Raw genomic sequence first — 26,392 nt, forward strand, 5'->3', positions numbered from 1 at the left:
AAAAGTTTCACCCGCGTATAATACGAGTAACACAAGCTCATAGAAGACATTTATTCAAATCGCATCCCGCACTTGACTTCAATTACTTTGTTCTTCAGTAGCGCTTTCTTCGGACATTCCTTTGTCCGACAAATCATCCCAAATGTACTCATCTTCCGTGCCATCGAGGGCGTTCGAGATGCCGCACTTCTTAAGCCCGCTTCAGCCGCCCGGTTGGCGTCACTGCAGGCTCACCTGAGCGCATCCACTCTGCGTAGCACCGCCTGACTGCGTCCTTGAACGGTTTGTTTACACAACCATCAAACGGCCGCGAAAGCTTTGTCGCGCTCCACTGCACGCGAAAAGGGCTTCTTTCTGCTGTGGCCATCCACGAATGCTTCCTTCGACGACACCAAACTGCCTCCCGGCCGCACCGTTGCCGATGTTCTCCGCAGCCAAAATCGCTTGAAAGTAGCCGAGTACTGTTTTCGAGACCGTGACATCGTGCTCTCTAAAACAATATCCACTTCACGAAGCGTGCCTTACATGCGAGCACGTGCGTTGTCAACAGGCGCACGGCACACCGCGACCCCCCGGCGCACCCAACAGATCAACAAAGAAACGACGTCGTGACGTCGTTTTTCGAGAGTAACGAAGCCAAGCCGTAGCCACGCCGCAAAAACGAAACCAAAACTTCGAGCAACTTCGAAAATTTTTGTTCGGATCCGCAAATAGTACGACGCGAAAATTTAGGACGCTAATTATGGGAAAAAAACCTCGTATTATACGCGGGTTTTTACGGTATCTGCCTATACCTTACAGACTCAGTTTCCTGGTCAAAGAGCTTGGCTCTATAAATGCATCTAATTAAAAAAAGTTGTAAATTCAACCAATGCCAGCCGAGGTGCAGTGATGCAGGTCTAAAATGTAAGAAAAGTTATTCAAGTCGAAATTTTCCACTTAGATTTAGTGGTTCCTCATGTGGACTTCTGTGATTACACATGCATTCCGTGAAGCAAGTTGCTCTTTTATATCAGTAATTATGGATAACATGTTACTTGTTGTTTTTGCGTTTCTGTGTCCTCATTCTAAGCATCTGGTAATGACTGCAACATAGATTGGAAAAGGAGTTAAAACACCAAATTTATGGGGCACATTTTTTCCATATAAAAACAATGTACACAGCATCAGTAACCCAGGAACAGAATTCATGATTTATCAATACATCACGGGTAGCTTTATATTACAGAACTTTTATGCAGCAGTTTCAGTTTTGATTTAAGACAGCTAGTGTCTCAATGGCCCCGACTAGGACAACACAACAATGTCACCTTTCCCTCACATGCTCCTCTGCATGTGCTCCATAATACTTTTATCAGCCAAAAGTTTTGCCCATCATGCCAGGCTGACATAGCCATGCATATTATGAGCCCTGTTCCGTGTGTCCCGATGATGCCACTTACAATGTGTTCTGAAAGTAAATCAGGCAAACCTCTGCGCGCCTAAAAACCAATACAGTAGAACGCCGCTGTTATGTTTTCATGGGACCGCAGAAATGTACCAGACAGGAAACGTAGTAGCTAGAAAGCACATATTAAAAATAAAGATGTACATTGTTACCTGGCTGTTTTTTTTTTTACTTGTTTTTGGTTTTACTTCTGGTAAGGGGAACATGCCTCTCTGGAATTTGCAAGGCGCTTTGTGGCTCTCGGTCGTTCGCAAGCACAGAAAGCCCTAAATGCCCCTCAGTCTGCCTTAGCGGCCGATTGTGGAGTAAAATTTTTGGGGGGCAGCGAGGGGTGCAAGTTGCAGGACCACTTTATATGTGACACTATACCATATACTTCGTGCGTCATAACCTTAACCTTTGCAGAGTTTTTTAGGACGTGTTCATGAAATCTCTGCGTTATTTGCATACCCACATTTTTTGAAGCCTTAATTTTAGTAAAAAAAGTGTGCAAATTACGCAAATAAATATGATAACAGCAGAGTTTGTATTGCATGGGTTTCAATGGCAGCTTGGACAGGGCTTGATCACGAAAACATAGTAACCAGGAATGCAACAGCAGGGTTTTATTGCAAAATTTTTCTGCGTTACTTGCCATTAACACTAATCTGCATAAAGCTTTTGGCAAACTTTAGGTACCTTTAACTCTACTCCTGTAATTGAGAGTACATGAATCATTAATACTACTTGCTGTCCCACTTTTCCAGCAAATCCTTTCTGTGTGAGTACAGCAGACCATAGTATGCCAAAACCCACGAGCTGAAATGCATTGAACACAGATGCCAACCTTGCTCAGCATCAATGTTGGGAATGATGCGCCAGTTTGTGTGGAAGACTGTTTTGTGGTCATCCGCGTGCCTCATTTCAATGGCCTTGCTGGCAGGTACAGGCACAGAGAGGAAAATGGGCGGCAGGATGCTTATGTACCTGCACAGAGTACACACACAAAAAGGGATCAGCTAGGCCTTTAACAAACTCTTGTCACAAATAAGCAAACAAGGTAAGGGGAATGAGGGGCTCGTTATAAATATGAGAGAAACCAACAGCCACAGAAACCAAGGGGCACAGGGGATTTTTTTAAATTTATTTATTTATTTTGCGGTGTTGATTAGTTTAGAATATTATTGAATATGTTATCACTTAAAGCTAATTGATTAGAAAAGCAGAAGAAAAAACAACCACATGCCGCCGGTGGGATCCGAACCCACGACCTCCGAATTACACGTCCGGTGCTCTACCTCTGAGCTACGGCGACGGCTGTCAATTCTTCTGCTTTCGGGGTATTTATGTTTACAAATAACCTAACCTTGGGAGTGTTCATCAGCGCCGCTGGTGTGACGTAGAACGTCATCGAACGGCGAGGGTGGAAGCTGTGTGAGAACCCTCTTATGCTTCCTATGGCATCAAGGCTGCCAGAACCGAGGCCCTCGCTAAGCAATTAAGCAAACAAGGTAAGGGGAATGAGGGTCTCGTTATAAATATGAGAGAAGCCAACAGCCACAGAAACCAAGGGGCACAGGGGATTTTTTTAAATTAATTTATTTATTTTGCGGTGTTGATTAGTTTAGAATATTATTGAATATGTTATCGCTTAAAGCTAACTCATTAGAAAAGCAGAAGAAAAAACAACCACATGCCGCCGGTGGGATCCGAACCCACGACCTCCGAGTGAGTGGCTGCAAACACTGTCTCATTCAAAGCTACAGGGCCCACAAGCTCACACTGGTAACAGCAAACTAGTGCTGCCACAAGTTGAATAAAGATTTGACCTCCCTAGATCAAGTTGCAGCAAGTAAAATGTGTAACCATCAAAGTTCCAAAACATACAAAAATTTATGAATTTGAAAACCTGTGGGTACACCAGTGATCACAGTGTGAAGATTTATCATGTAAAGACGATGTGGAACGAACCAAAAATCCATACAGAAACAAAAATAAAAGTAGATATGTCACATCCTATCTTTTCTGCCCAGAAACACAAGACATAGTTCTTATTTCCTTCACATCTGAAACCCATCACACTGCTATTCACACTGACTTTTAAAATAACAACCCAGTATAACACCATTTCATTTCTGTTTAATTTTTGAGTTGAATAAAAGATGTAAAAAAAGAATGCGCAGAAGCAGCGACTGTCCAGTTCACAGCTAGACAGATGTTTTTAAAAGCATCATCACAATGATAGAAACTGCTGACAAACAAGCAAATGCCAATTACCGCTGAACAAAGGACACAACTTCACATGGCACCTGCCACAATGTGTACTCGCCTGCCGGCTACGGAGATGTTGTAGTAGCCAAACAAGGTAGTCCAGTGCTTGGTCGGCAGTTCCTCCCAGAGGCGCGCTTTGCTGTGGTGCAGGTTGGCGTCCTCATGGCTGGTGGCGGCGACCGCTGCTGCTGCTGCTGCTGCAGCTAGGGACTCTTTTGACGCTTCCTCCAGAGCGTCGTCTGAGCCATTGTGGCCGGTGAGCATCTGTATGAATGGGTGCACTGCACCACAAATAGGAGAGACAGTGCACAGCACCTCTGAACACCTCCTTCTTAACTTGTCCCACTCATCCCCCTCAATTCTGCAAGAGCCGAAGCATATAAACTACAGTAATCCCTCGTTATAACGAAATCGCTTTACTCGAAATATCGCTTTATTCGAAATTTCTTCCGGTCCCGACCCAAACGCATGCATTTTAAGACGCATTACTCGAAGCGCACGAAGAGCTTGACCCGCTTAGAGCGAAGTGGCGAGCGGAGGCACCGCCGCCACTGAGTGTAGGCATCGCTGCCGTGGCGGCGACCCTTTGCGCATACAGTGCCAAATTAATACTGCCTCCGAATTAGACTCATGCAGGCATAGAACAGGCCACAAAAGTACCAAACCCACGATCGATGACCTGCCTAGTAACGGGCACCAAGAAAGTGCCGAGTGTCCCCTGCTCAGCGGGGCCAAATTCCATGGTGCAGCGCGCCCGAAGCGTTAATCTCGGTCGGAAGCGCATTCCTGGTGTTCGCCGTGACAGAATCCACATGAAAATAGTTTTCCTCGCGCTTTGCGATGCCAGAAAACCGCGGTGTCTTGGATGCGGAAAAGTGGCCTGTCATGCTCAATTCACGCCATTCGACTAGACAAACGGTCTAAATGCGTGGTAGGGTCACTGAATTTTGTTGTTACGGCGGGGACACACGTGCGAAAAGCGAGCGCGATTCACCGCGGCATGAAGTTGCGAACAGCGTCGCAGCGTCAGATTGCAGCTCGCCGCCTGCGTCCAGCCTGCTAGATGTCAACGACGGGCTGCCCGCAGCAAACGCAATGTCGGGAAGCGGGAGCCAACGCGAGCACAGACAGCGGCAGCGTCATTATGACGTAGGGCGCGCTCCTTTGAGCCGGGCCTGCCTGCCCACGGCCGGCCTCGACGCGCGAGCGAGCGCGCGTTTAGACCGGCCGTGGCCTTCCAGCCTTGATGCCGGCCGCCGGCATCTGAAAACGCGATAGTATTGTTCGTTCAAGTTCATAGCTAGCCCTGGGGGTAGAGGTGATGACTGCAATACAAGCAAAGTTCATCCAATAGCCACTTTGGTGCTGCTCCTGCCTGATGTGGTTCGCCTGCAGTCTGCTAGCTCTGTTGCTGAAGGCGTCGCAGAAATCTAACGCATCTTTTGTTATGGGACTGATTGAGCGCCAGGTGTAGCGCCTTTATTTGAGTGCTGGCCAGTCCCGAAGCGCTAACAGCTGCGGCATCGATGTGAAACCGGCTAGGCTTAGCGGCGACCAGAGCAGTCAGGGAGCAGCGCACACTTTGTCACCCGGCATTCCTGCAGGTGGTGTCGTTGCCGAAAGCTCCACTCTTGCACAGGCATGCTGTCGTTGCTCGAATCTAGGAGGGAGACTTTATAGTAGCATGGCTGCTTGGTATTTTTCTTGTGCGAACGTGAAGCCGAGCCTGCCGGCCTGTCGGATCAGCCTGTATCCCGTCTGGATCACAAAAATGATCTAAAGCTTGTTCTTGATATAGATAATAAACTCTGGTATAAGAAATTTGAAAACTGTATCATCTTTGAGGATCGCTGACCAATACGGAGTTGCGGGTACTAGTAACAAATGTGCTACAAGCAAATTTTGTAGCGAAAGCTACATTGGCCATGAACTTGCGATTTCGCTGTGGCAGTGCTCCGAGGAGGCACAGAGACCGACCTTGAGCCATTGCCTAGCAACCGCCGCAGCTGGCGCACGCCGCGCGGCGTCATCTGCCACAATTAAATCTCAACTGTGTTAGCTTTTTTTTCCAGTGGTCTCTTATATCGAATTATCGCTTATAACGAATTTTTTCACCATCCCGCTCACTTCATTATAACGAGGGATTACTGTATCTTCAATCTTCGCAAAAAAAAATTGAGGAGGGGGGGGGCTGATGAGTTGGGCTAGTTGGCTCATTTTACGAGACAGCAGAAATTAAGCAACTGCTCCAGGTCACTTGTCTTTATTCATTTTTTTTTCCCCTGGTAGTGATAAGGCCATTAAAGAAAATATAAACCAGGAACCTACACAGAATTACCTGGAGCATTCTATAGAGTTATCGTAAGACTGGAGTATGTATAATCTAAATGTTTACTGCATTAAAGTACAACTGAACTGCTAACAACTTCACACCTCCAAATTTCAGCTAAGAGAAGACTGAAAAGCTATAATTAGCCAAATATAGCATATTGTAACATGTTCACCCTTATTTTGCACAAGTTTACACGTCCCTAGCAAAAATTCTGATAGGATAAACTGTTAAGAATCCTATCAGTTCTGTCTATTGCATTATGAAACGATACAACTAATACACTGATAAAATTCCTTTTAGTTCTATTCTGGATGTATCAGCGTTATTCTGCGTATATAAGTCTATCAGTGTATTAGAGTATTCGTATTAGTGTACCAGATCTATGGCGCCTATCAGTACCTATATGTGTTGTATAGGTGTAGTATGTGCATCGAGGAGAAACAAGCTTTCTCGGCAGCCAAGAAAATAAGTAAAAAACAATCTTTCTGTATTATCACAAAAGGCAGTACATATAATTCAAATGATGAAGCAAACAATTTGTGAAGGAATGCATAATAAAAATCTACACAACAAAATTAATGTACCAAGCAGTTCAAAAACGACTAATAAATTGATCACATTTAAAACAGCGAAGGTTTTTACATTGAATAACAATGAAACCCAATAAAAATCAACCACACCAACAGGAGGAGTGACAGAAAGTATTTCAAAACACTGCACATCCTGCAAGTTGTAAACCATAAAACAAACGAAAGGAGCCACTGACTAGAAATTCACTGTAAATGAACACATACCTTCTCGTCAAGAACACAACAGGAATAGCAGAAGGGTGATCACATTTAAAACAGGAATAATATTTTCGCATTAAACAGTAAAAGCTTGAGCCCAGAGTAGCAGGCAATAAAAGAAAACTGCTATAAGCAAACTACAAAAAGCAATCAACATCAACCACAGAACAAGTGGAGAAAAAAAATGCAAAATATCTCTGCACTCCTGAAAGACTTGAAACTGAAGCAAACTTTGACTAGGAATTTACACCAGTGCTTTTCCAATTCGTGAAACATGTACCAACCAGCCCGTATTTGCCCTCTTCTGTAATATTCTACCGGGCTTTATTAGTGTGTCAGTTGGAATTCTATATGTTGTATGAGGATCTCTGTTTTCTGTAAAAGACTGATACATCATCCTATCAGGTCTTGTACATGGCACAGTGAGATCTATCTGCTCCCTACCAGTCTGGTACAGAGTTCTATGGGTCAGGTAGGAATATAAATCAGACTAATAGAAGGACCTGTACGACCTATACATACTTTTAAGAGACTTGTAGAAATTTCTATCAGTTTTTTTGCTAGGGGTGACTATACTTCAGCTGAAACGCAACCACGACTAGTACGATGCGCCAAAATGTTAGAAGCATAACAGCTCAACAGAAAACAACAAAACTACAATTCTTGCAAATCGCGTTGCGCCTTTATGTCACTGAACTCGGAGCCAAGAGTTGGAAAACAAAGTTGGAGGAAACAGTTGGAGTTGGAAACAAGAGTTGGAGGGGCCATGTAAGCTCCCTCTAAGACTACAATATAATAGCAAATAAAAGGTCTGCTCTGTACTGCATAAACTGTAACACACTCCTAAGTACAAGGCACTACTTCAGGGTTGAAGATGCGTCACGCAAACCAGTCACAAAATAAGAGCACAGCAGAACTCGAGCAAACCACCAAAGAAATGAAACCAAAATACATACTATATAGGCTTAGCATTTAAAGCCACAGTACAAAAGGCATTTCTACTTACATGTGCTAAATTATATGGCAACACCTTAACTACAGGTGCACCTGTGTAAAAGTTCAAGTGTGAAAGCATATTAGAGTGAAAGCACAAACCTGATTCTGCAATGTTGGGGCCCAGATTTGTTGTGTTGTCAGTAAACTTCCCCACGATTCCCATGCTATGAATCAGCACCATTATCCACACAACGAGAGCCAGCTGCAAAGAGGCAAACAGAAAAGAGAAAAATAAAGCAGAGCTATAGGTACAGGACTGACTACCAAGGTCCATATTATGCAAAACTTCAGAAATCTGAAGGAATTAAAATATTTTCGATATAAAATGTTTATTTCACTTCACAATTCAGAACTATCCTTTTAATGGTGGAAATATCTTTCTCAACACCGACAGTTGAGCCGCCCTACAATGTAGAAAACAGGCAAATTCGCTACCTGTTATGTGTCGCAAAGCTTCAAACATTTGACACCAACTTCCACATCGCACTCCACAACAAGTGAGGTGGTTTCCTTATGACAATTAGCAAAAATTATTTGTTTTACTTGCAGAATTACAACTTAGCCGACGGGGTCGAATTTCAAAAATGGCATCCAGAGAAGACTGGCAGATCATTCTGAACGCACACAACGCACAAAACTGAACACACAAAACACACCCTAGCAGAGAAACAGTTTAAACCCACTTGAACCTATGCCAGTGAGCAGAAGCTTTTACACAATAAACTGTTAGAGTTACTGTGCAAAAAAGTGGTATCCTATATGTAGGATACTAGGCATATATGGGTTAAAGTGATGCATTTAAAAGCAGTTCCTTACAGCCCCTCGCATAACAAAAACTGCTAGAGTTGAAAAAACAAATATAGCCCCCCCCCCCCCCCCCAAAAAAAAAAAAAAACACCTGTTCAGTCCAGTCAGCTATGCACTACACATCCATTTTGTAACCACAAGAAGCTTTGGCTCCACAGCTACTACCTAAATCCGTAGTGCAGTGCAAAATACGCTACCATCAAGCAACTGTTGTGTTGGCATTTAGACAAATTTCGTTACATTTTAAGGGAAGTACATGAAAATGCGGCATAAAATTTTACTTGGCCACTTTCCTGAAAAATTTACCGAATCTAGTAACCAATTCACCTCAACTTTACAACAAACCTCTGCTTTCATAAATTGAAATTTCAAGGACTAAATGATGCAAGACATTTTCCTCACTCTTGTGATTTCTGTGACGACACAGTAATAATATTCTTGTCCACACCTATGTATTCATGTAATCAATCCTATATTCTTCGTATCAACCCTTCCTCACTCGGTACACAGCTACAAAATTAGGCACTCAATGCTTTGCCATGCACAATTTGACACGGGGTCAAGAGCCAAGGCTACCAAGCAGACACAAGCAGATAAACGCAGTTCACCAGAGAGCAGAGCGGGCAATGACACAAATGGCGCGACAACTTGCCATGAGTCCCCGCTGAATGAGGCGCATGCGGGCCCAGAAGTAGACCAGGCGCAGTCGCTTGGGCAGCTTCAGGATGGGCGAAGTGGGCGTGGCAAAGACACGAGACATGGTCCGGCCAGGACCATACGTCACCACAGGCACACCATCCGAACGCCTGCAACGAAAAACAGTCACCAGGTGAGACAGGACCAACACCCCTTCAACCTCTAGAACAACATCGTAAAACAGAAGACAACAACCTTTAAGGGGGGACACTGGTCTTGAAAAAAAAATTTTTATTAATGAAGTCACAGTTACAAAATCTTCAGGGAATATGTATTTTTGTGTGCTGATTCTAAATATGTCATTTAATTTCATGTAAAACAATTCCTTGCGCACTTATGCCCTTTTTATGCTAGTATTTTGTGGAGAGTTTTGAAGAAAATTTGCTTCGGGAAACTAGCTGAAATGTATGCTGTGGGGTTCCCTTGACACCAAGGAATACAATAAGGGTGAAATTGTCTTCCTGCCTATCATAGAACTTGAGTTATAGAGTTTTGAAGTTGTCGCTTCAGAAATGAGAAGGAAAGTGTGTATTCCTGTTTCTGAAGTGGCAGCTTCAGAACCCTATTACTCAAGTTCTATGAGAGCCAGGATGATAATTTTACCCTTATTGTATTCCTTGGTGTCAAGAGAACCCAATGGCATACATTTCAGAGAGTTCCCTGCAGCAAATTTTCTTCAAAACTCTCCGCAAAATACTTGCATAAAATGTGCATAAGTGCTCAAAGAATTGTTTTACATGAAATCAAATGACATATCTAGAAACAGCGCACAAAAATACATGTGCCCTGAAAATTTCATAGCTATGACTAAATTTTTCATAGCAATGACTTTTCAAGACCAGTGTCCCCCCTTAAAATATGCACATGTTATGCTCACAATTACTTACCTTTCTTTGTTGCAAGAAGCAAAACAACTCAAGACATTACTGAAGCCCGGTGCTTACAAACATAGAAAAAGTGCTGCCCAGCCGTCCTTTGTCTAACTTTTAGCATTTGCTTATATGCTACACCATAACGTCAATTTCTACAAAAAGGAAATAAAAAAAAGAAAGCTCCCAGGCTTCTCACTGTCTTCCAGGACCAAGAAGTGACGGCAACAGCTTTGCTACACCCCTACAAAAGTGGCCAAAGTTAAACCTGGATGCAACGGACCACCCTGTAGCAAATTCCACAATACAACACAGTTTCTCAGTTTCCCCCATTGAAGTGTGAGTATTTGTGAACTCCATGTAATGAAGCTGTCGTGGTGGTTCACCTTGATACAACGAACTTGCTGTAGCAAAGGCTGGCTGCAGCAAACATGCGTTTTTCCTTTATGTGCCACAACAGTCATTAAGGCGGTCTTTGCTGACCAGCATCACTGCATAGCTGCGCTTCAGCCCCATCTAGATGCGCTGTGGTTTAGTGTCACTGCATTGGATCACACGGTTACCATGTCAAGTCCTTCCCAAGTAGCATCACAACACTACTCAGCGAGTCTCATGTCAGTCAGTTTCAAGCGTTAACCACTGCCGGCAACATCCGCTTTCCATATCACTTTGCAGACACAGAGTTTAATTTAGTATTTTTTAATTTTTCTTTTTTGAAACAGACACCCAAGGCTCCCCTTTAACCAAGCCAAACGGACGTTCACAACCCAGGAGGCAGCTCACGACCCAAGGTGTAGCGGTTTGAGTCCCGGCTTCAACCATTTTTCTTTTCAGCGCAATTGCTTTTCTTTCTACAAGGGCACTATGTAATGGTGGTCAAATAACATCACAGCAGTGACACTATCCCTGTTACACTCTGCGATCGCTTTGCTTTTGCGGTGTTTCAATCACATGCACAAGGTCATGTGGTTGTGATGTCACGACCCTCTCGACCAATCTCGATTTTCTCGACATGCCAACGCCAACAACTATGGCGGTTTCTCCGTTGAATGAGACCCTTAACCCTTAACGCATTCTCGTTAGCAGCACAGCTGAAACTTCCCCAGCATGGCCCGATGATGACATGCTGCCTCTATCGCTGGCAAAAGATGATCGAACACAAGCGATGCCATTGACAAAGACAATGACAACCAGGCCATACCGTGTGAGAAACTGCGCGCGCGTTAGACATGCTTCACCTGTTCCCCCAAGTATAAAACCTAACAGCGCAGTTGAAACCCAGTTTATGTATATGCTTTCGAGGCTGTACTAGCAGCTGTGAGGCTGTCTTAGTGGCAAACAACGGATTTCTGTGACTATGTGACTAAAAGCTTCCGTGTGCGCTTTCCTTCATGAAATACTTTGGGTATCTTCCTTTACCAGGTGAGTAGGGATATATTTGAGCTGCTTTTAGTCAGGGAGTACGGCCGCTTTGTGCGCACTTGTTCTGTGATCCCACAAGCTATGCCTTAACTTAACGAGGTTTCACAGTACAAATTACGCATTTCATTGGTCAAGCTGCTGGGTGTTTCTTCCCAATCAAACATGCACAACTCTGATCTGGGAAGAGTGTCAATTCAAACTCTTTGCATTACCACCAAGACAATTGAATTATCTTGTGTGAAATTATTAAATTTTCCCAAGACTATAAACTGTGTCTACCACAAACTTTCTTGATGCTACTGTAATGCTTCTATGATTTAGTTTATGAGATTCACCTTTCATACTTGTGTCCATATCTCAGTCATTCGCCACTAACTAAACAAACTTTTCTTCATGTCATGTTTTCAAGCACTGCTTTAGTAAGCAGCAAGGAGCTATGATAAAAACAAACTTAGCTGCTAGTTTTTGGAGCTGCACAACTGAGCAGCAATTTGCCTCAACTTACCGAGATCTGTACAACACACCAACAGGGCTCCGGTTATCCGCATTTGTCATGTTCTTTTCGTCATCTGTCCAAGCAGTCGCAGCCTCGGACTTCCCTTTCTTCAAGTCAGACTTCTGCAAGGTAGAAGGATATTTGAGAGGAGTGGTGTAATATTTTGTCCTCTTGCAGGCAACAAGTACTATTCTGTTCATCTTGCACTTGCCAGGAAAGCAAGTTAATGCGCTGCCTCCTTCTTTTCTCCAATTTAGGAAACAAAATACAAATAGGCTGAAAGGAATGGGCAAACACTGAAAAATCTGTCTTGCCTTTCTTTCATCTTGTCTGCGTGCTATGCTAGCCCCCATGTTTCTGACAACAGGCGCCAACTGGTTCCTGCTTACCAAACTTCCATTCTCTAAATACAAATTTTACTGGCACGACATACTGAACTAAAAAGAAGGCCACTGACTGTTTAGATCAATGAAATGAAATGAGCCTTCTTCCGGATGACTACAGACATTCTTTAATAAAGCCTTACCTCCTTACGCTGAATGTCAATGGAAAGCACAGTGGCGAAGAACACCATCTGAAGAAAAAAATCCGAAAGCAGCCCGACGACTGCAAACATGCAGAATTCCTGAAACAGCCAGAACAAAATAAAATCAGGTAGGAGGCAGTGTTAGAACACTCAAGATGTAAGCTGAGTAAACATGCCCCACAGAATACTACTGCTGAGCTTGTGAACCTGCGAAAGTGGCATGTGAGGAGTTGTCATCTTGCTCATGTGCCAAGCAAGCCAATAAGCACTGGCAAGCATGCTGGTAACATACTGCTTTTTCATGGCAAGGGAGGTTATACAGCATGTTAACATAGAAGCATTGTACACAAAGCAGCCATGACCAGCTTTAGGCTGAGTTTCGATGAAGGCAAAAACAAAAGATGTCCATGTGCTATGTGATGTCAGCGCAAGATTTAGAGCCCCAGGCAGTTGTAATTAATTTGAAGCCCTCTACTATGGCACCTTTTCCTCTCTTCTTTCAATCCCTTCTTCATCCCTTGCCCAAAAGCATTGCTAAGGTGTACAAAAGGAGCGAGATGGATACTGGATGTTTCATTCTAGACAAACAATTATTTACATACTTCTAGCCCCAGGATCCCATTTTGTGATGATCCATATTCATTTTGGCACCTTTACTCATCTGAGAACATGAAAGACAAATGATTTCACCTTGCCCCATGTCTATGTCAAACTTTTATGCATATTACTTGCCATAATGTTGTCAGGAAGTTTACATTTAGCATGCATTTAAGAAAACAAAATCCTTGAACAGCACAACAGCACAGGTGGGAAGGGAGACAGTGCATACCTGAATTGCTGGCACAAATGTCAGGAAAGCGAGGGTGAGCAGGAGCAATTCAGTGAGCAGGTTCTTGGTTATGGACCACCCTTCCTTGCTAAGACCTAAAGGCATAAAAGATGTTGCACGGAGGTCATGTAAATAAGCTCATCAAATGCGCTGCGTGGTAGCCTAAAAGTGCATGGCCAAAACAAGACCCATCAAGAGAGATGCCTCAATGCCCATATTAAAGCTATGTTTCAAATCATCTAACAGCCTATGGAGACTATTCGCGAGAAATGAGTTGGGCGACAAACTTGCGCCAGCACCATGCCTGCACAACAACAAGGTTGCTGGAGACAAAAAGGTGAACACTGGGAATGACAAAGAAAGACAGCTAATGTTGTTTAAGCTCAACGCTACCCGTCTATATCCTTCTCAAAGTACAGTGTACCTCACACATCCACAATGTCACCTATTCTAAAATGCTTATTTTGATACAGAAGCCTCACATAATCATCTACTAGTATGAATTTTGTTATCTGCGAAGGCCAGTTTTTTTTCTATGCTACTGACACAAGTCATGGGATTATAGCAGAATCTCAATGATTAGTTGTGATATGAATCCACTGAACTCAATGGCCGCAGTGCATTGCATACAATTCGCCGAGTTTTAGATGCACCCACACCACTATAGATAATGCTAACGTGCAAGCCCCGACCGCACCCCCAAGCACTTGCTGTCCGCACATCATTGCTCCATGTCTGCTAGTTGTGCAATAAAAAGAGCTACTACTGGGACTAGTTGGAAATACATATTTGAAGGAACTGGTGAGCGCTAAAAAACACGGAAAAGGGACGAACAGACAGGACGAAGCGCTTTCTAACAACTGTTTTAATCTCAAAAGGAACATGACTATATACACACATTTGACATCAAATCATGCACACAAGAGGGAGGAACGCACGTGCTGACAAGAATGAAGGAAAAAAAGGAAAACAGGTAAAAACTATGCGCGCTTACAACAGCCGAAGATTACTATTCTTGAGATAGGTTAATTCAGTTCCCCCTAACATCACCGAAGGGGAGCTGACGCATTGCTTATCTGGAGCAACGTGCATTGCGAAAGCTTTGATAATTTCTCTTTCCCGTCTGTTTCTAGCCCTACCTATTACCTTGGTGTTTTTTAGCAGTAGTATGCATTTACAGTGTGCACAATGAGGTGCCAGATTCCTGGATTTTGCAATTTGTTCACATGATCTTTCGTGTTCCCGGAGCCTCTTGTTAAGGCATCTGTCCGTTTGCCCAACGTAAGTTCTTTGGCAGCTCCCTCTTCTGTGAATGATTTGATGTCAAATGTGTGTATATAGTCATGTTCCTTTTGAGATTAAAACAGTTGTTAGAAAGTGCTTCGTCCTGTCTGTTCGTCCTTTTTCCGTGTTTTTTAGCGCTCACCAATTCCTTCAAGTATTGTGCAGTAAGTACCGTAAGCAGCGAGTGGTGGCGTGCAGCCGTAAACAGATGCATGAGTGCATTTCCCATGTCGCTGCATTAGGATTCTGTTCGATTTGGGTCATATGAATTTAAGACAATGCAAACATTTTTCATGACTCCGTGCGATTTGTATTACCCAGATTCCATTGTATTTCTTTTCTTTGCTACCAAGTGGTTTGATGTATGCCCTGACAGTAACTTGCACTGTACTGCTCTCAATTTGACAGGGAGTGGGATGCACTTCAAGCTGCTCTGACAAACTTATGTCCTCTCTCCTCCCATCTAAAAAATAAAAATAGACTGAAGTCAAATTACCTTGAGCGAGGCGCACTTTGGCACCCACATGCACTGGTGTGGAGACAACTGACTTGGTCAGCACCAGCATGTTCTCCAAGCCTATGACCACTACCAAGTAGGGCAGGATTTCACTGGGGAGGCAGGATGACCGTGGAGACACCAGTGGGCTGTCAACACAAGTGAAAACAGTCACATCCTGTTCACACTCAATTGCGACCGGCCGGGTCTGTCAAAAGCCATGCTACACACAACAGCTTTAGGCCCTAACAACTCACTGCATGCACTGAAGCGCTTTAAAATAAAAATCCTAATGACTTCCAAAGAAAAGAAACTGGTACAGACCTTCCAAGCCCTAAACACTTTTTTTGGGATATACTGCTCGGCATTCTGCACCAATTTATTTTTGACCTGGTGCGCAGGTACTCAATGAATGCTTCTTTTGAATTAAAGTAAGCATTAAAAAAATAGCTTAAGAAGACAGGAAGAGATGCTTATACTTTGAAAGAAATGCCTCAGAGTTCAGTGGAGGTTATATTACTACTGTAGTGGTGGAGGGCTGACTTTTGCTGGATCTATATCACTGCATTCATCCTCATTACTACTGTACCTTCCTTCACGTGAAGAATGTGTCGAAGATATGCTTCCACTGCTGCACCTGACATCATTATCACTTTCACGGAGGCTATTCATTATTTATTTACCAGAAGCACTGTGTTTGCTCCCAGCCACGGCTATAAGCCTGTACATCATAAAACAGCAGGCTAAATTATGAATATATGCAAACAAAATTACCTCAAACAATTGTAACTATAGCATCTATCTATCGCAAAACTATCCAACATTCATTCAACCATCTGGCATTGCGCACCATCACTAGGTGGCTATAATTGTCGACAACCAAACACTGCTGTTTCAACAGCTTTAGTAATGCAGTCTTGCTTCTTGAAAGCATCAATTCAACTTCTTTGGAAGCCAGTGGGTTAAAGCCTATCTCATGGGCAAGAAAAACAATTTGCGCAATCTGCACTCGGTAAAAGCAGCAGCTCTCGCATGCACTTTCAAGCAAGAAAGGTTTATACGCATGCAGAAATGTGGTGGTAACGACCTACCTTCCGTTCAGCGTAGGATTCAAGCCAAACCAGAGGCAGAGGCCAACGGACATGAACAGCGACATAACCACGGTCAGGACTGCACTGACCGAAATTGCCCACTTAGACTTGACAAGCTCTATCTTGCCTGCACAGGAACAACAAAAAAGAAAATGTCAAGCACTAAAAGGCTGCAAGAGCCAAACTAAGCTGACAAGAAAAGTTCCAAGTGCTGTCTCACTGGTCCTTGCCTCGCATGCTTGGTACCACAGTATTTCAGAATAATGCAGCTAGCCCACTTAAAACATTTTTCATGCTAAATAGAAGCCGAGGGCATTTCAGCACTGCCAAAATTTAATTTTTTTAACAGAATAAGCTAAATACCACAGCAGAGGCCCTGTCTGTGTAGCATAACGCACCTTACCACGTACAAGTACTGCACAATTAACTGCGACAAGCACGACATCCAAGCAACCAAAAAAAAAGAAAGCAGCACACGAGAAGTCAGCATTCTCAAATGCTAACCTGACCGCGCTTTCACTCCAAGGATAGTGAGGGCCAGGGTTTGCACTACTCACGGACAGAGTAGTAGATGTAGAAGAAGAGTATCACATAGATGGTGCCCAGTGGCACGAATTCGGCCAGGGTGTGCTGGTACTGGAAGTGGACATGCACGATCTCCTGCTCCTCCTGGTCTCTGGCCGACGAGTTGTGTGGATGCCCGGGGAAAGCCTGGTGCAGCTTGTCCTCCAGGGAGTGCACCACACTTGAGGAGGAGGACAAAGCACACCATCAATAGCAGCAGCCCTACATCCTACCACAGAACCAGTAGCGGCAACACACATGCAAGAGCACAAAAGAAGCAAAAACTTTGCAAGCATGCTCCTTTGTGCACTCTAAATCCTCAGACCAATAGTATTTTCTATGTCAGTTAAACGTGGTCACGATGTTAACGAAGAATGGAAAAGAGCGGCTTGAGTCAATGTAATATCTTAGCTGAGATGAAGATGAGGAAATGCACACAGGAAGCACATGTAGGTGGAAAACAAAGAACCAATGGTCCTTGGGGTAATCGAGTGGATTCCAACACAAGATAAACGCAGCACGGGGCGCCAGAGACTCAAATGGGAAGTTGAGATTAGGAAAGTTGCAGAGATAGGACGACCAAAACTGATGGAGTGTAGGTTTAAAGGTAGATCAATAGGAAGAGCCGCAGGAGCCACTTGACTGGGTGCACAACAATGCACAAATTGGTAAAAGTAATGCCAATAAAACATGCAAGATGCAGCAGGCACAATGAGCGAGGCAGCAAGGAGCTCCTCTATTAATGCAAAAGCATTTAGTTTGTTGTCTTGCAAGAACTGCCGGTTTCTCCGTAATGAAATTCCTAGATGGGTTGAGAAGGTCATGACATCATCAGCACAGCCACGTTTGAGAATTTGAGGACTACAACGTTTTAGTGACATCCATTGGATTATCATATGGAATTACACTAACCCAACCCACTCTTTCACCTTAATCCACCAATTAATACAGTACTTTAATTCACTCAATAATCCACCTTAATCTATTTTCTGAAGTATGCCTATTTCCAAAAATTTTGGGGGGGTCCTTTGGAATTTTAGGGAGTGGGCTAACTTCCAAATGCTATCACATTTTCGTCTTTAAGAATGTGATTAAGAAGGCCCCTAAGCTCTTTTCTTGAGAGGGTGACTGCATTTCTCACAAGGCGTCCCTATACTTTCTTGCGACTAAGCTCTAAGACTGTAACATGACATATATTGAAGTTCATTTACTTTCTTTCCAAGAAAGGAGGTGGCTTGGGCAGAAAGCTATGCAAATCGTAGCCAGACAGGGCCCTCTTCCTTCGTGCACTTTTACCCACTGATACACAGGAGAGTTGCCAAAGTATGGACATCTACAGAGCCTGACAAAAAATATTGGGCCTGAAAAAAATGTTTTGCATGCAACGTTACAATCTTGGGAATTTTAATTACAGCAGGGCTGCACATGCCATCAGGTTATGAAGAACGGAAGCCAAAATTCTCAAAAGAGGCAAGAACAATGACACGGTGTTAAATCTTGCAAGTGTGAATGGGACAGGGGCAGGAACGAAGCAAATGGAAGTTAAAAGTTCCCTCCTTCACAAGTGACATCTTTTCTTTTAGAACCGTTACGAGTACCCCTAGCAATAAAATACTCTACTTTCATTAGTTTTACACGAGAAGCCCACATCCAGGCATCATGTCAGAAAGTGAAAAACAAAATAGAGGCCGCATTTTACAAAATATCAGTTCAGAGTTCCTTCCTCCAGGCTTCCCAGTAAAGCAGGTCATGGTTTGTAACATTGATAATCAGAACACTAAAAGAAAGGAATGCAAAATGAAACATTTCCGGAATAAAGCCCTAGGTTACCTCCAAAATAATGCTAACAGATAAGAAATGAGAACAATGGATGCAACATAAAATAACACAAATCCTTTTTCACACAGGTTTCGCCAAAAAAAACTCATGCCTTTTGAGAAAATATGACAGCAAATTTATAGTTAGATAAACTGATATCGTGGATATCGTTCTGATATCCAGTGGATTTCACTGGATTTCAAAACCATCAAAAGCAGTAGCACTTCCTGTGTGTTGCAATTCCTTTTATTTTTTTCAGGCATGTTCGTCAATGTGTGCACTAAAATATATCCTTCGTAATGAAGCTTTAACAAGTGAACTAATGCATGCTAGCAAGCTGGATTTAAACATGAACACTCCGATGCATTATTAGAAGAATGTAACTTGGCTAAAAAAATCATTGGGTTCACAAGAGGCAAATGCATTTCATTCCATTTAATTAACTAAATAAATTTTGAAGCAGAAAGTGTCACATATGGCACCATAGTTAATGTGCATCAGATGATACCAAAAAAGGAGAAGGCAATTTACCTAGGCTCCCACTTTTTCAGGACAATGGTTACGGCAAATGTGATGACCCTCTGCCTGTTGCGCACACAAAACTTCTTTATTCCGGTCTCTTTCCAGGGGACACCAAACAGGATCTCTGCAGAGAAAAGATGTCGCAAAAGTAGAATATGAAAAAAACTTCTTTTAGCATTACCTATTGAAAAAATAAAATTTGATGAAAAAAAATGCCCTCAAAGAGATGAGAAACAAGGTTCACCTCTGAGGTAGTACGAGTTTGACGTTTCATCTTTCTGATTGAAAATGCTCATGAGAAGCTGGCTGTCATGTTGGAAGCTGCAAAGAGATCAACAAATAGCAAGTTGATGGGCAAAAGTTCGCTAATTATCTTTTTCTCACAAAAACATTGTGCAGGTTTAACACAGAAAAGTACATTCCTGCATTTGCCATTTTCCCTGTCTAGTCTATTTTTAGTACACAGTGTTTCAGTGAGAACATCAAGCACATTTTAATCAATGCTAAAGCAACAACAAAGGATGTGCTACTAATGCATTAGCTAGCAATGCAAAAAGTAAGCCTGCCTTTGCAAGTAGACCCTACACCAGCCCTGCCATCATGACTAGCATCAATGGCATTACTGATGACGATGATGCATTCTTATGGTGCAAGGGCATCTGGCCAAAAAGCACCATGGCACAAGCCATTTTCATCGACTCAAGGTGGGGTCAAAGACCCATATGCCGAGCATTTCACCCCAAAGAAGCCGAACAATAGGCTAGAGGAAAGCTTGTACCCACTGTATCACCACTGAGTACCCAGCAGCTCTGGGGGATAGAACCGCACACCTGCCGCATGCTCAAACCCCTCGGCCATCACTATGGTACAGTCATTACACTATTAAACAGTCTTAGCACTAGACCAAGAAAGAATTAAATGGCAGGTGGAGCTTCAAGACAACCCGGAACAGCTTTTGTCCCAGTTGCTGCTTCTCATCCTCCTGACTTACCACCCCTCACTTCCCAGCACTGCTAGCATGCTCGTACACATGGTGGAGAGCACTCGCAGTCACGCTGAGCATTCAAACTTTTATCACTGATTCAGTTGTGTACATATTTTCGTCTTCCATATAGTAATCAGCAAATGGTGACACTCCAACTTGAATGATACAACAGAAGTGGTCCTAGTGCAGCTTCGACAGAAATGCAGCAAAGGGCCAACCGGAGTGTTTCATTGCTCTTCACACGTGTCAACACTCTTATCCCAGCAGTCTTTGGCTGCACATTGCAGTTCCTTGCAAACACGTCAGCCATGTCTTCCCTTTCTCTCTCTTATCCTTATCTCTCCCAGGCATGTCCCATTCGCACAGTTTAGGACACTGCTCTCGCTAACCTATCTGCTTTCATTGTTCCTTTGCTGCTTAGCAGCACTCCTCCCCTATCCACCTTTCCGGTGCCCACCTGTTGTAGTCCTGTTTCCAGACATAGGTGGGAGACAGGATGAGGCAGCCATACTGGGGCAGTGATGATGCGGCTACCCTGTCCTTTGATTCAGCCACCTGAAGGCACACGTCTTGAAGGGTGTGCTTCGTTCCATTGCTGCAGAGGAGGTTGGAGAGAAACAAAAATTCCACCTAATAAACTCTGTGCCTCCCGTGCAGGTGAAAGAGAATGTCAAGTGATGACGCCTGTGTGCTTGCCTGTCCACAAATTGGTGGTTCCCCACAATCTCTGTGATACGGAAGGCTTCGGCGAGTGGCGACCGGAAGGCGTCCATCAGCAGTAGGTCTGGCTGCCATGGGGACACAGCTGCCTTGACCACTATCTGCTGCACATAAGCCACGGGTGGACCCTGAAACTGAAAACAGATACAGTTGAGCCCAAAGTTAAGTGACTACGTATGCACGTTAAAACAATGCACTCAACCTTCAGTCCTAGTTAATAAAATAGGAGTCATCAGTCTGCCCTTGTTATGGGTTTAGGACAGATGGAGTGCATGCAATGTACAAAGAAAAGTGCAAAACAGAAATTTGGAAAGCACAAAATTTGCAACGCCGAAATAAGGAAACAATGAAAGCCAAGTACAGCAATAAAATTAAAGTGCGTTCCAAAATTAAAACATCTCTGCCTAAGTAAAAACCACGCATCAATGGTAAGCCACTTATGATGCAGATTAACCCTGTACAACGTGAGTTATTATAGTTTTTTCTCTGATCAGCTGTTCTCATTACACACAAGTCAAGTGCAGATACACACTCGTGCTCACAATGGCACAACAAGCGGGTGTTGCCCCCGCAGCGTGAATTGAAAAACAAAAAAAAAAGCCATGTGTTGCTGTTGTAGTACTTCAAGTCTTACAGAAAGAAAGAGATAGCACTTGCATAGCAGCACCAACAAGACAGAGCAAGAGCCCTTTGCTATAGGAAGGCAATAAAAAGAAGAAAAAGCTTTATCTGCCAATCGTGAAAGCCACATTGTTGTTCCTTGATTTATCTTTCTACTAACTTGCACATAAAGAATATGACAGAAGTCAGGTAGAAAACAATTACCACTGTATAAAACACTAGGCTGAAAAATGAAAGATCAATGAAAGACCAAGGCTCAACCATCAAAAGCACTCGAAGGTGATGAACAATATGGTGCAGTTGCAGTAAAACCTTTCGGGTTCAAATGCCTGAGAGATGAATGTACTGCCCGCCCTGCAGTTCTGCTATCAGCGAAATAACAGGGGTTGGGGGGAGGCACACCCCAGAGAAGACATGGAACAGGCCAGACAAATATCTTATCAGCCTACAATGAAGCAGCAATACTACAAAACAAATGGGGAAATCTCCCCGCTCCAGCAACCTGATAAAGATGCACAGAGCAGAATCAAGAAGCCAAAAGAAAGAGATGTTGATTACACATCCTCCTGGCAGTTGGACAGATTACAGCAACAGGGCATCCCCCCCCTGCACAGATGCATGGTGGGCAAACGAGGTGCCAGCTTTCACTTTGCGTGCAGGCAAAAAAGTTGGTGCCAGTAGCTGCCAACTCACTGGGAAGGTCGCCACAAAGTCACCAGATAGCAGGCATGGAAAGCATAAAGGCCTTTCTTGGATCCAAAAGAACAAGCAAAGTAAAAAAATATTTTTTAAAAATTATAATTTTTTTAAGGTTATTCATACTTCCATCATAAGGCACATATGCCTTTTTCCCATTAATGTGTCACAAGTAGAACGACACTTCTGACAGCAGGAAACTAAAACACATTAGTACATCATACAAATGGATGTTTAAGCGACGACAAAAATGCAGTGCCCCATGCCACAGAATACTGCAACAGCACTGTCAGGAGACAATGAATCCACCAAGAATGCTAAATATATCTACAGAGGAAGGCTTTAAAAAATCACAAGCCCGCAAAGATTCAGTGTAATAAATACAAGTTTGTGAAAATGCTGCTCGTTATAGTTTAACAAATATGTCTCATTTTCGCATCCTGGGGTTGAATCCACGAGACGGTTTGCTTAGGAATCAGCCCGCTTTTCTGGGGGCCACTGTTCGTGACTGGCCGCATCGCTGCATGTCATCAGCCAACGTGATGACGCGTGACGACGCAGCCAACTGCGCACGGCGATCCTCGGAAAAGCGAGTAGTTTCCAATGCGAACAGTCTCATGGATTCAGCCCTTGCCTCTTCTTGAAGTCAGGAATCAGCTCATTCAGCAATTGTCTGAGAGCTCTCAGTAAGCATTACCAAAGCGTCTGTATCTACTGCAAGCTGTCGCTTCAATTACACAAATAAGATGCTACATACTCTTACGTAATATTTGCACTTGTAAACCATGAGTTGATTTAAAGACGTAGAAATAAAAATACAGGCAAAGCACTCCGAAGGGCTTCATAAAATTGTTTATGCTGACTAAGAATGCACATAAACCCAACCACAACTGTCTATAATTGTTGAAAAGCTCTTTAAACCGTGCATATGATGCCTAGTGGTAGGCACTGTGTTTGAGGTCAGCTTGCAAGTGGCATGAACTCTGTAGCCTTGTCAAGGTGCACACCTGTGCAATTCGTCGGTCACGAGCAGCTGTGCTTCCATTTTGCCAACAACACTTGCTGCAAATGCATCCCCAATACTCAGCCAGAGCGTACAGTGCGCTCAAACACTGTCATGTCACATGGCAATCAAAAACTGACATCGATGTGAACAATGCGTGGAGTGTGGCACGACAGTTGCAACACGTGCTTGGCAAAGCGAGTGCGTCGAATCTGCACCCTCAACTCATGGTCAGCAAGCCATGCAGCCCTGTACCTCAATAATTCTATGACTGCATTCAACATGCAAGCTCTGTGTACTGGAGGCCAGTTAATTTCCGATGCAACTACTACTGCCAAGAATTGCCCAGAAGTTCAAAGCTGGCCTTTCAACCCGCCCAAAACAAGTGTGATTGGGTCTGCAATTGGTGTCCACATATGGCAAGCATTTAGGGTCCAAACACAGGCATTTTATTTATAAAACAATCAGGCCTTTTATTTACAGAACCATTAAACTGTTAACATATAAAAAAAATGTGCATATATTTAATGCACATCACCGTCAATATATTTGTTATGCAAGCATTTCAATTATTTCAACATTTAACTTATGAACACATTTTAATACATTTAACACTGTTGGTTTTCTACTTGGAACATGAAAGTAAGCTTCAAAAAATGCAATTAAAGGCATTTCACATCTTAATAGTCTGTCAAGCACAATAACTAAATGAACTTCCTTTAGAATCAGTAATGCTGTACTTCGGCCCCTTTCTTTGGTTTCCCCCTCCAAACTTCTAGAGAGTGAAATAAACCATGTGTATCAATAAACAAGCATTAGTGACTCTGCTTGTGTTCAAAATGTGCCTTAACTAATGTAATATATATTTACCCTGTACAACACACTTTTTTCGTTGTTGTTGTTGTACTTCACCATGACTTATTTACCTGCATGCCTTCCTCTCTTCCCATTTCTCCCTCCTTCAACCCTTCCCTCAGGGATCTGTCAACCGTAAAACAATGACCACACCTTTCCTTTTTTGTTAGAAGCCCCCTTTGCCACCAGCAAAACCCATTACCAGAATGAGTTAAAATTTACTGTTAATTTGGCCTCAAATAATTTGTTTTTAGAATTCTTCAGCACATTTCTCCTCCTATAATGTATTCTAAAGAAAGCTGGCATATCAATTGTATACAGAAGGGCTGTGCAAAATAGACGAATATGCATGGCATAAAGATGGTATATTTCCTGCTTCCAGACAAGAACAGCAGCCTCCCAACAGTGCAAATTATCAGTGATGCAATGCATGCACTGCTCCATTTCCTGATGAACATATTTCACCCAGGTTTGCTTAGGGAACAGCTGCCGAGGGGCAAAGACAAAAGCAAAACCAAAAGTATCACAAACAAAATTTTACATTCTGCAAATGACAAACGTTTCCACTGTGAAAATTGTGTAACAGGTCAAACTGGTTTAAGGAACAATTTCCCAGTTGATTCCAGTTGGATACCAGTTGGCTGCAACTGGAACTCAGCTGGGAACAACTGGAATCAACTGGGAAATTGTTTCTTAAACCAGTTTGACCAGTTACGATTTTCACCTGGGGTACTTGTGCAAATACAGAAAGTAAAACACTCCAAAGAAACTAGAATCTGCCAGAACTATCAGAATGAGGGACATTTTGAAGCAACTGAGTGAATACTAACAAGTACAGTCAACAACGGCTCTGGCTCCAAGTTTGCCAAGCCTGGTACTACATCGTGACACATGAATGCAAGAACTGCAGATGGCAGAAGGTTGCTGCCCAAATGCGGCGTGGATTGAAATAGCAACACCACCTCTTTCTTGTGTGAAAGAAGCCACTCAGTTATTCCTATGAGAGGGGAACGAACATTTCTTTCTAGCGTAATCAGCAAGTAGAGTTTCAGCAGAAAGCACACTTAGCAACAAAGGCCTGAATTTGGCCTGACACATTTGATCACGGTTTCAAAATGAGCCCAATCCCTATGGCTTTGATACCAGCCTGTTCATGCCACAGCGATACAAAAAAAAAATAATTAAGCCAATGCAATGGATGTATACTCCACAAATTGTGAAATACAACCGAGCACAAAAGCAGTCTGACATCTCATCTGGCTACTGACATTTACCCGTAGCACTGATCTTTTGAGAGAGGTTACGGACACACAAAGGGACGAGTTGCACCCGCCTTGACTCACCCAACGAGGGCCAATTCTCTGGGAATCAGCATCGAGCTCTGCGCTGTAGACTGAGATCGGTGTGGCAAACTGCTGTGAAGAGCTGCCCAGCAGCGGGATGTGCAACAATGGGTAGCTGGGCAAGCAGAAAAAGCACGAATGGGAGGTTAAATTAAAGGAACGAGAAAGAGAGATATGAGGTGAGAACATGACAGCATGACAAGAAAGCAGGCCTCCAATGATCCAAGCACTGTGTGATGCCAAGGGCCATTAAAAATGGTTGTTTGTGTGCAGTATGCAAAAAGGTAAGAAAAATTAAGGCAGCATTCAAATACAATTTTGAGCTGCCAGATTCAAGGAACAAGTCCCAGCTTATAAAAACAATAAAATACAATGCACGAAACAGCATGTATTGGCCTCATTGCAACTTGCTAACAAATTGCTAAGCCTTTCTTTAGTAGACCTAGGCAACTTATATGCGAATTCCCAGCTCAACAAAGACATCACATTTCTAGATATCTTGGCATCCACCATACTAAATAGCTCCAATCGGTTTTAAGTCATCGTGGTTCTTATTAGATATGTGGCACACTAAAAGAGACTGACAGTGGCAGCCTTCTTTTTATTTTTTGCTTACAATGAAATGTGGAATAAGGCACACTTTCAAACAGTACTTCATTGCAGTAGCTGCACTCCTGCAGGCTCAGATGAATGACACCTCTCTTAGAAAGGATGGTTTACAAATAATAAAAATGCCCTTTGTGTACTGAGAAACACGTGGAGGCCCTTGCATTTACTGTAGCCCCCACAAGATGCCCTGTAGGCAAACAGATGGTTCGTCATCTTAGCAACTGAATAGCCATTGTTGAGTGCAAGAAGAAGTTTTGTGCTATCAGCAAAACAATGCACTCAATTTAGACGTTCACAAGAATGGATGCATAGCTTCGCAAAAGCATA

At 43.2% G+C, this 26,392-nt stretch overlaps 1 protein-coding gene and 1 non-coding gene across 5 annotated transcripts in view; both read right to left on the bottom strand.

Annotated features, from left to right (window-relative positions):
- Positions 1 to 26,392, bottom strand: part of SCAP (SREBP cleavage activating protein) — a 54,828-nt gene that overhangs the window by 18,092 nt on the left and 10,344 nt on the right. For all 4 annotated transcript variants that reach the window (XM_089544659.1, XM_089544658.1, XM_089544660.1 and 1 more), the window contains 15 exons: positions 25,457 to 25,571; positions 20,915 to 21,072; positions 20,676 to 20,813; positions 19,478 to 19,554; positions 19,243 to 19,357; positions 16,887 to 17,074; positions 16,330 to 16,456; positions 15,239 to 15,387; positions 13,459 to 13,553; positions 12,630 to 12,728; positions 12,113 to 12,225; positions 9,273 to 9,426; positions 7,913 to 8,015; positions 3,756 to 3,978; positions 2,274 to 2,413 (listed from right to left, as the gene is read on the bottom strand). In XM_089544659.1, the coding sequence (XP_089400785.1) occupies positions 2,274 to 2,413; positions 3,756 to 3,978; positions 7,913 to 8,015; positions 9,273 to 9,426; positions 12,113 to 12,225; positions 12,630 to 12,728; positions 13,459 to 13,553; positions 15,239 to 15,387; positions 16,330 to 16,456; positions 16,887 to 17,074; positions 19,243 to 19,357; positions 19,478 to 19,554; positions 20,676 to 20,813; positions 20,915 to 21,072; positions 25,457 to 25,571 (1,994 nt within the window). The remainder of the gene's footprint in view (positions 1 to 2,273; positions 2,414 to 3,755; positions 3,979 to 7,912; positions 8,016 to 9,272; positions 9,427 to 12,112; positions 12,226 to 12,629; positions 12,729 to 13,458; positions 13,554 to 15,238; positions 15,388 to 16,329; positions 16,457 to 16,886; positions 17,075 to 19,242; positions 19,358 to 19,477; positions 19,555 to 20,675; positions 20,814 to 20,914; positions 21,073 to 25,456; positions 25,572 to 26,392) is intronic.
- TRNAT-UGU (transfer RNA threonine (anticodon UGU)) lies at positions 2,670 to 2,741 on the bottom strand. The gene has a single exon. It is a non-coding gene; the product is annotated as a tRNA-Thr (tRNA).

This window comes from Amblyomma mixtum, chromosome 5 (genome assembly GCF_055824585.1).
Source record: "Amblyomma mixtum isolate Tamu chromosome 5, ASM5582458v1, whole genome shotgun sequence".
NCBI lineage: Eukaryota > Metazoa > Arthropoda > Arachnida > Ixodida > Ixodidae > Amblyomma > Amblyomma mixtum.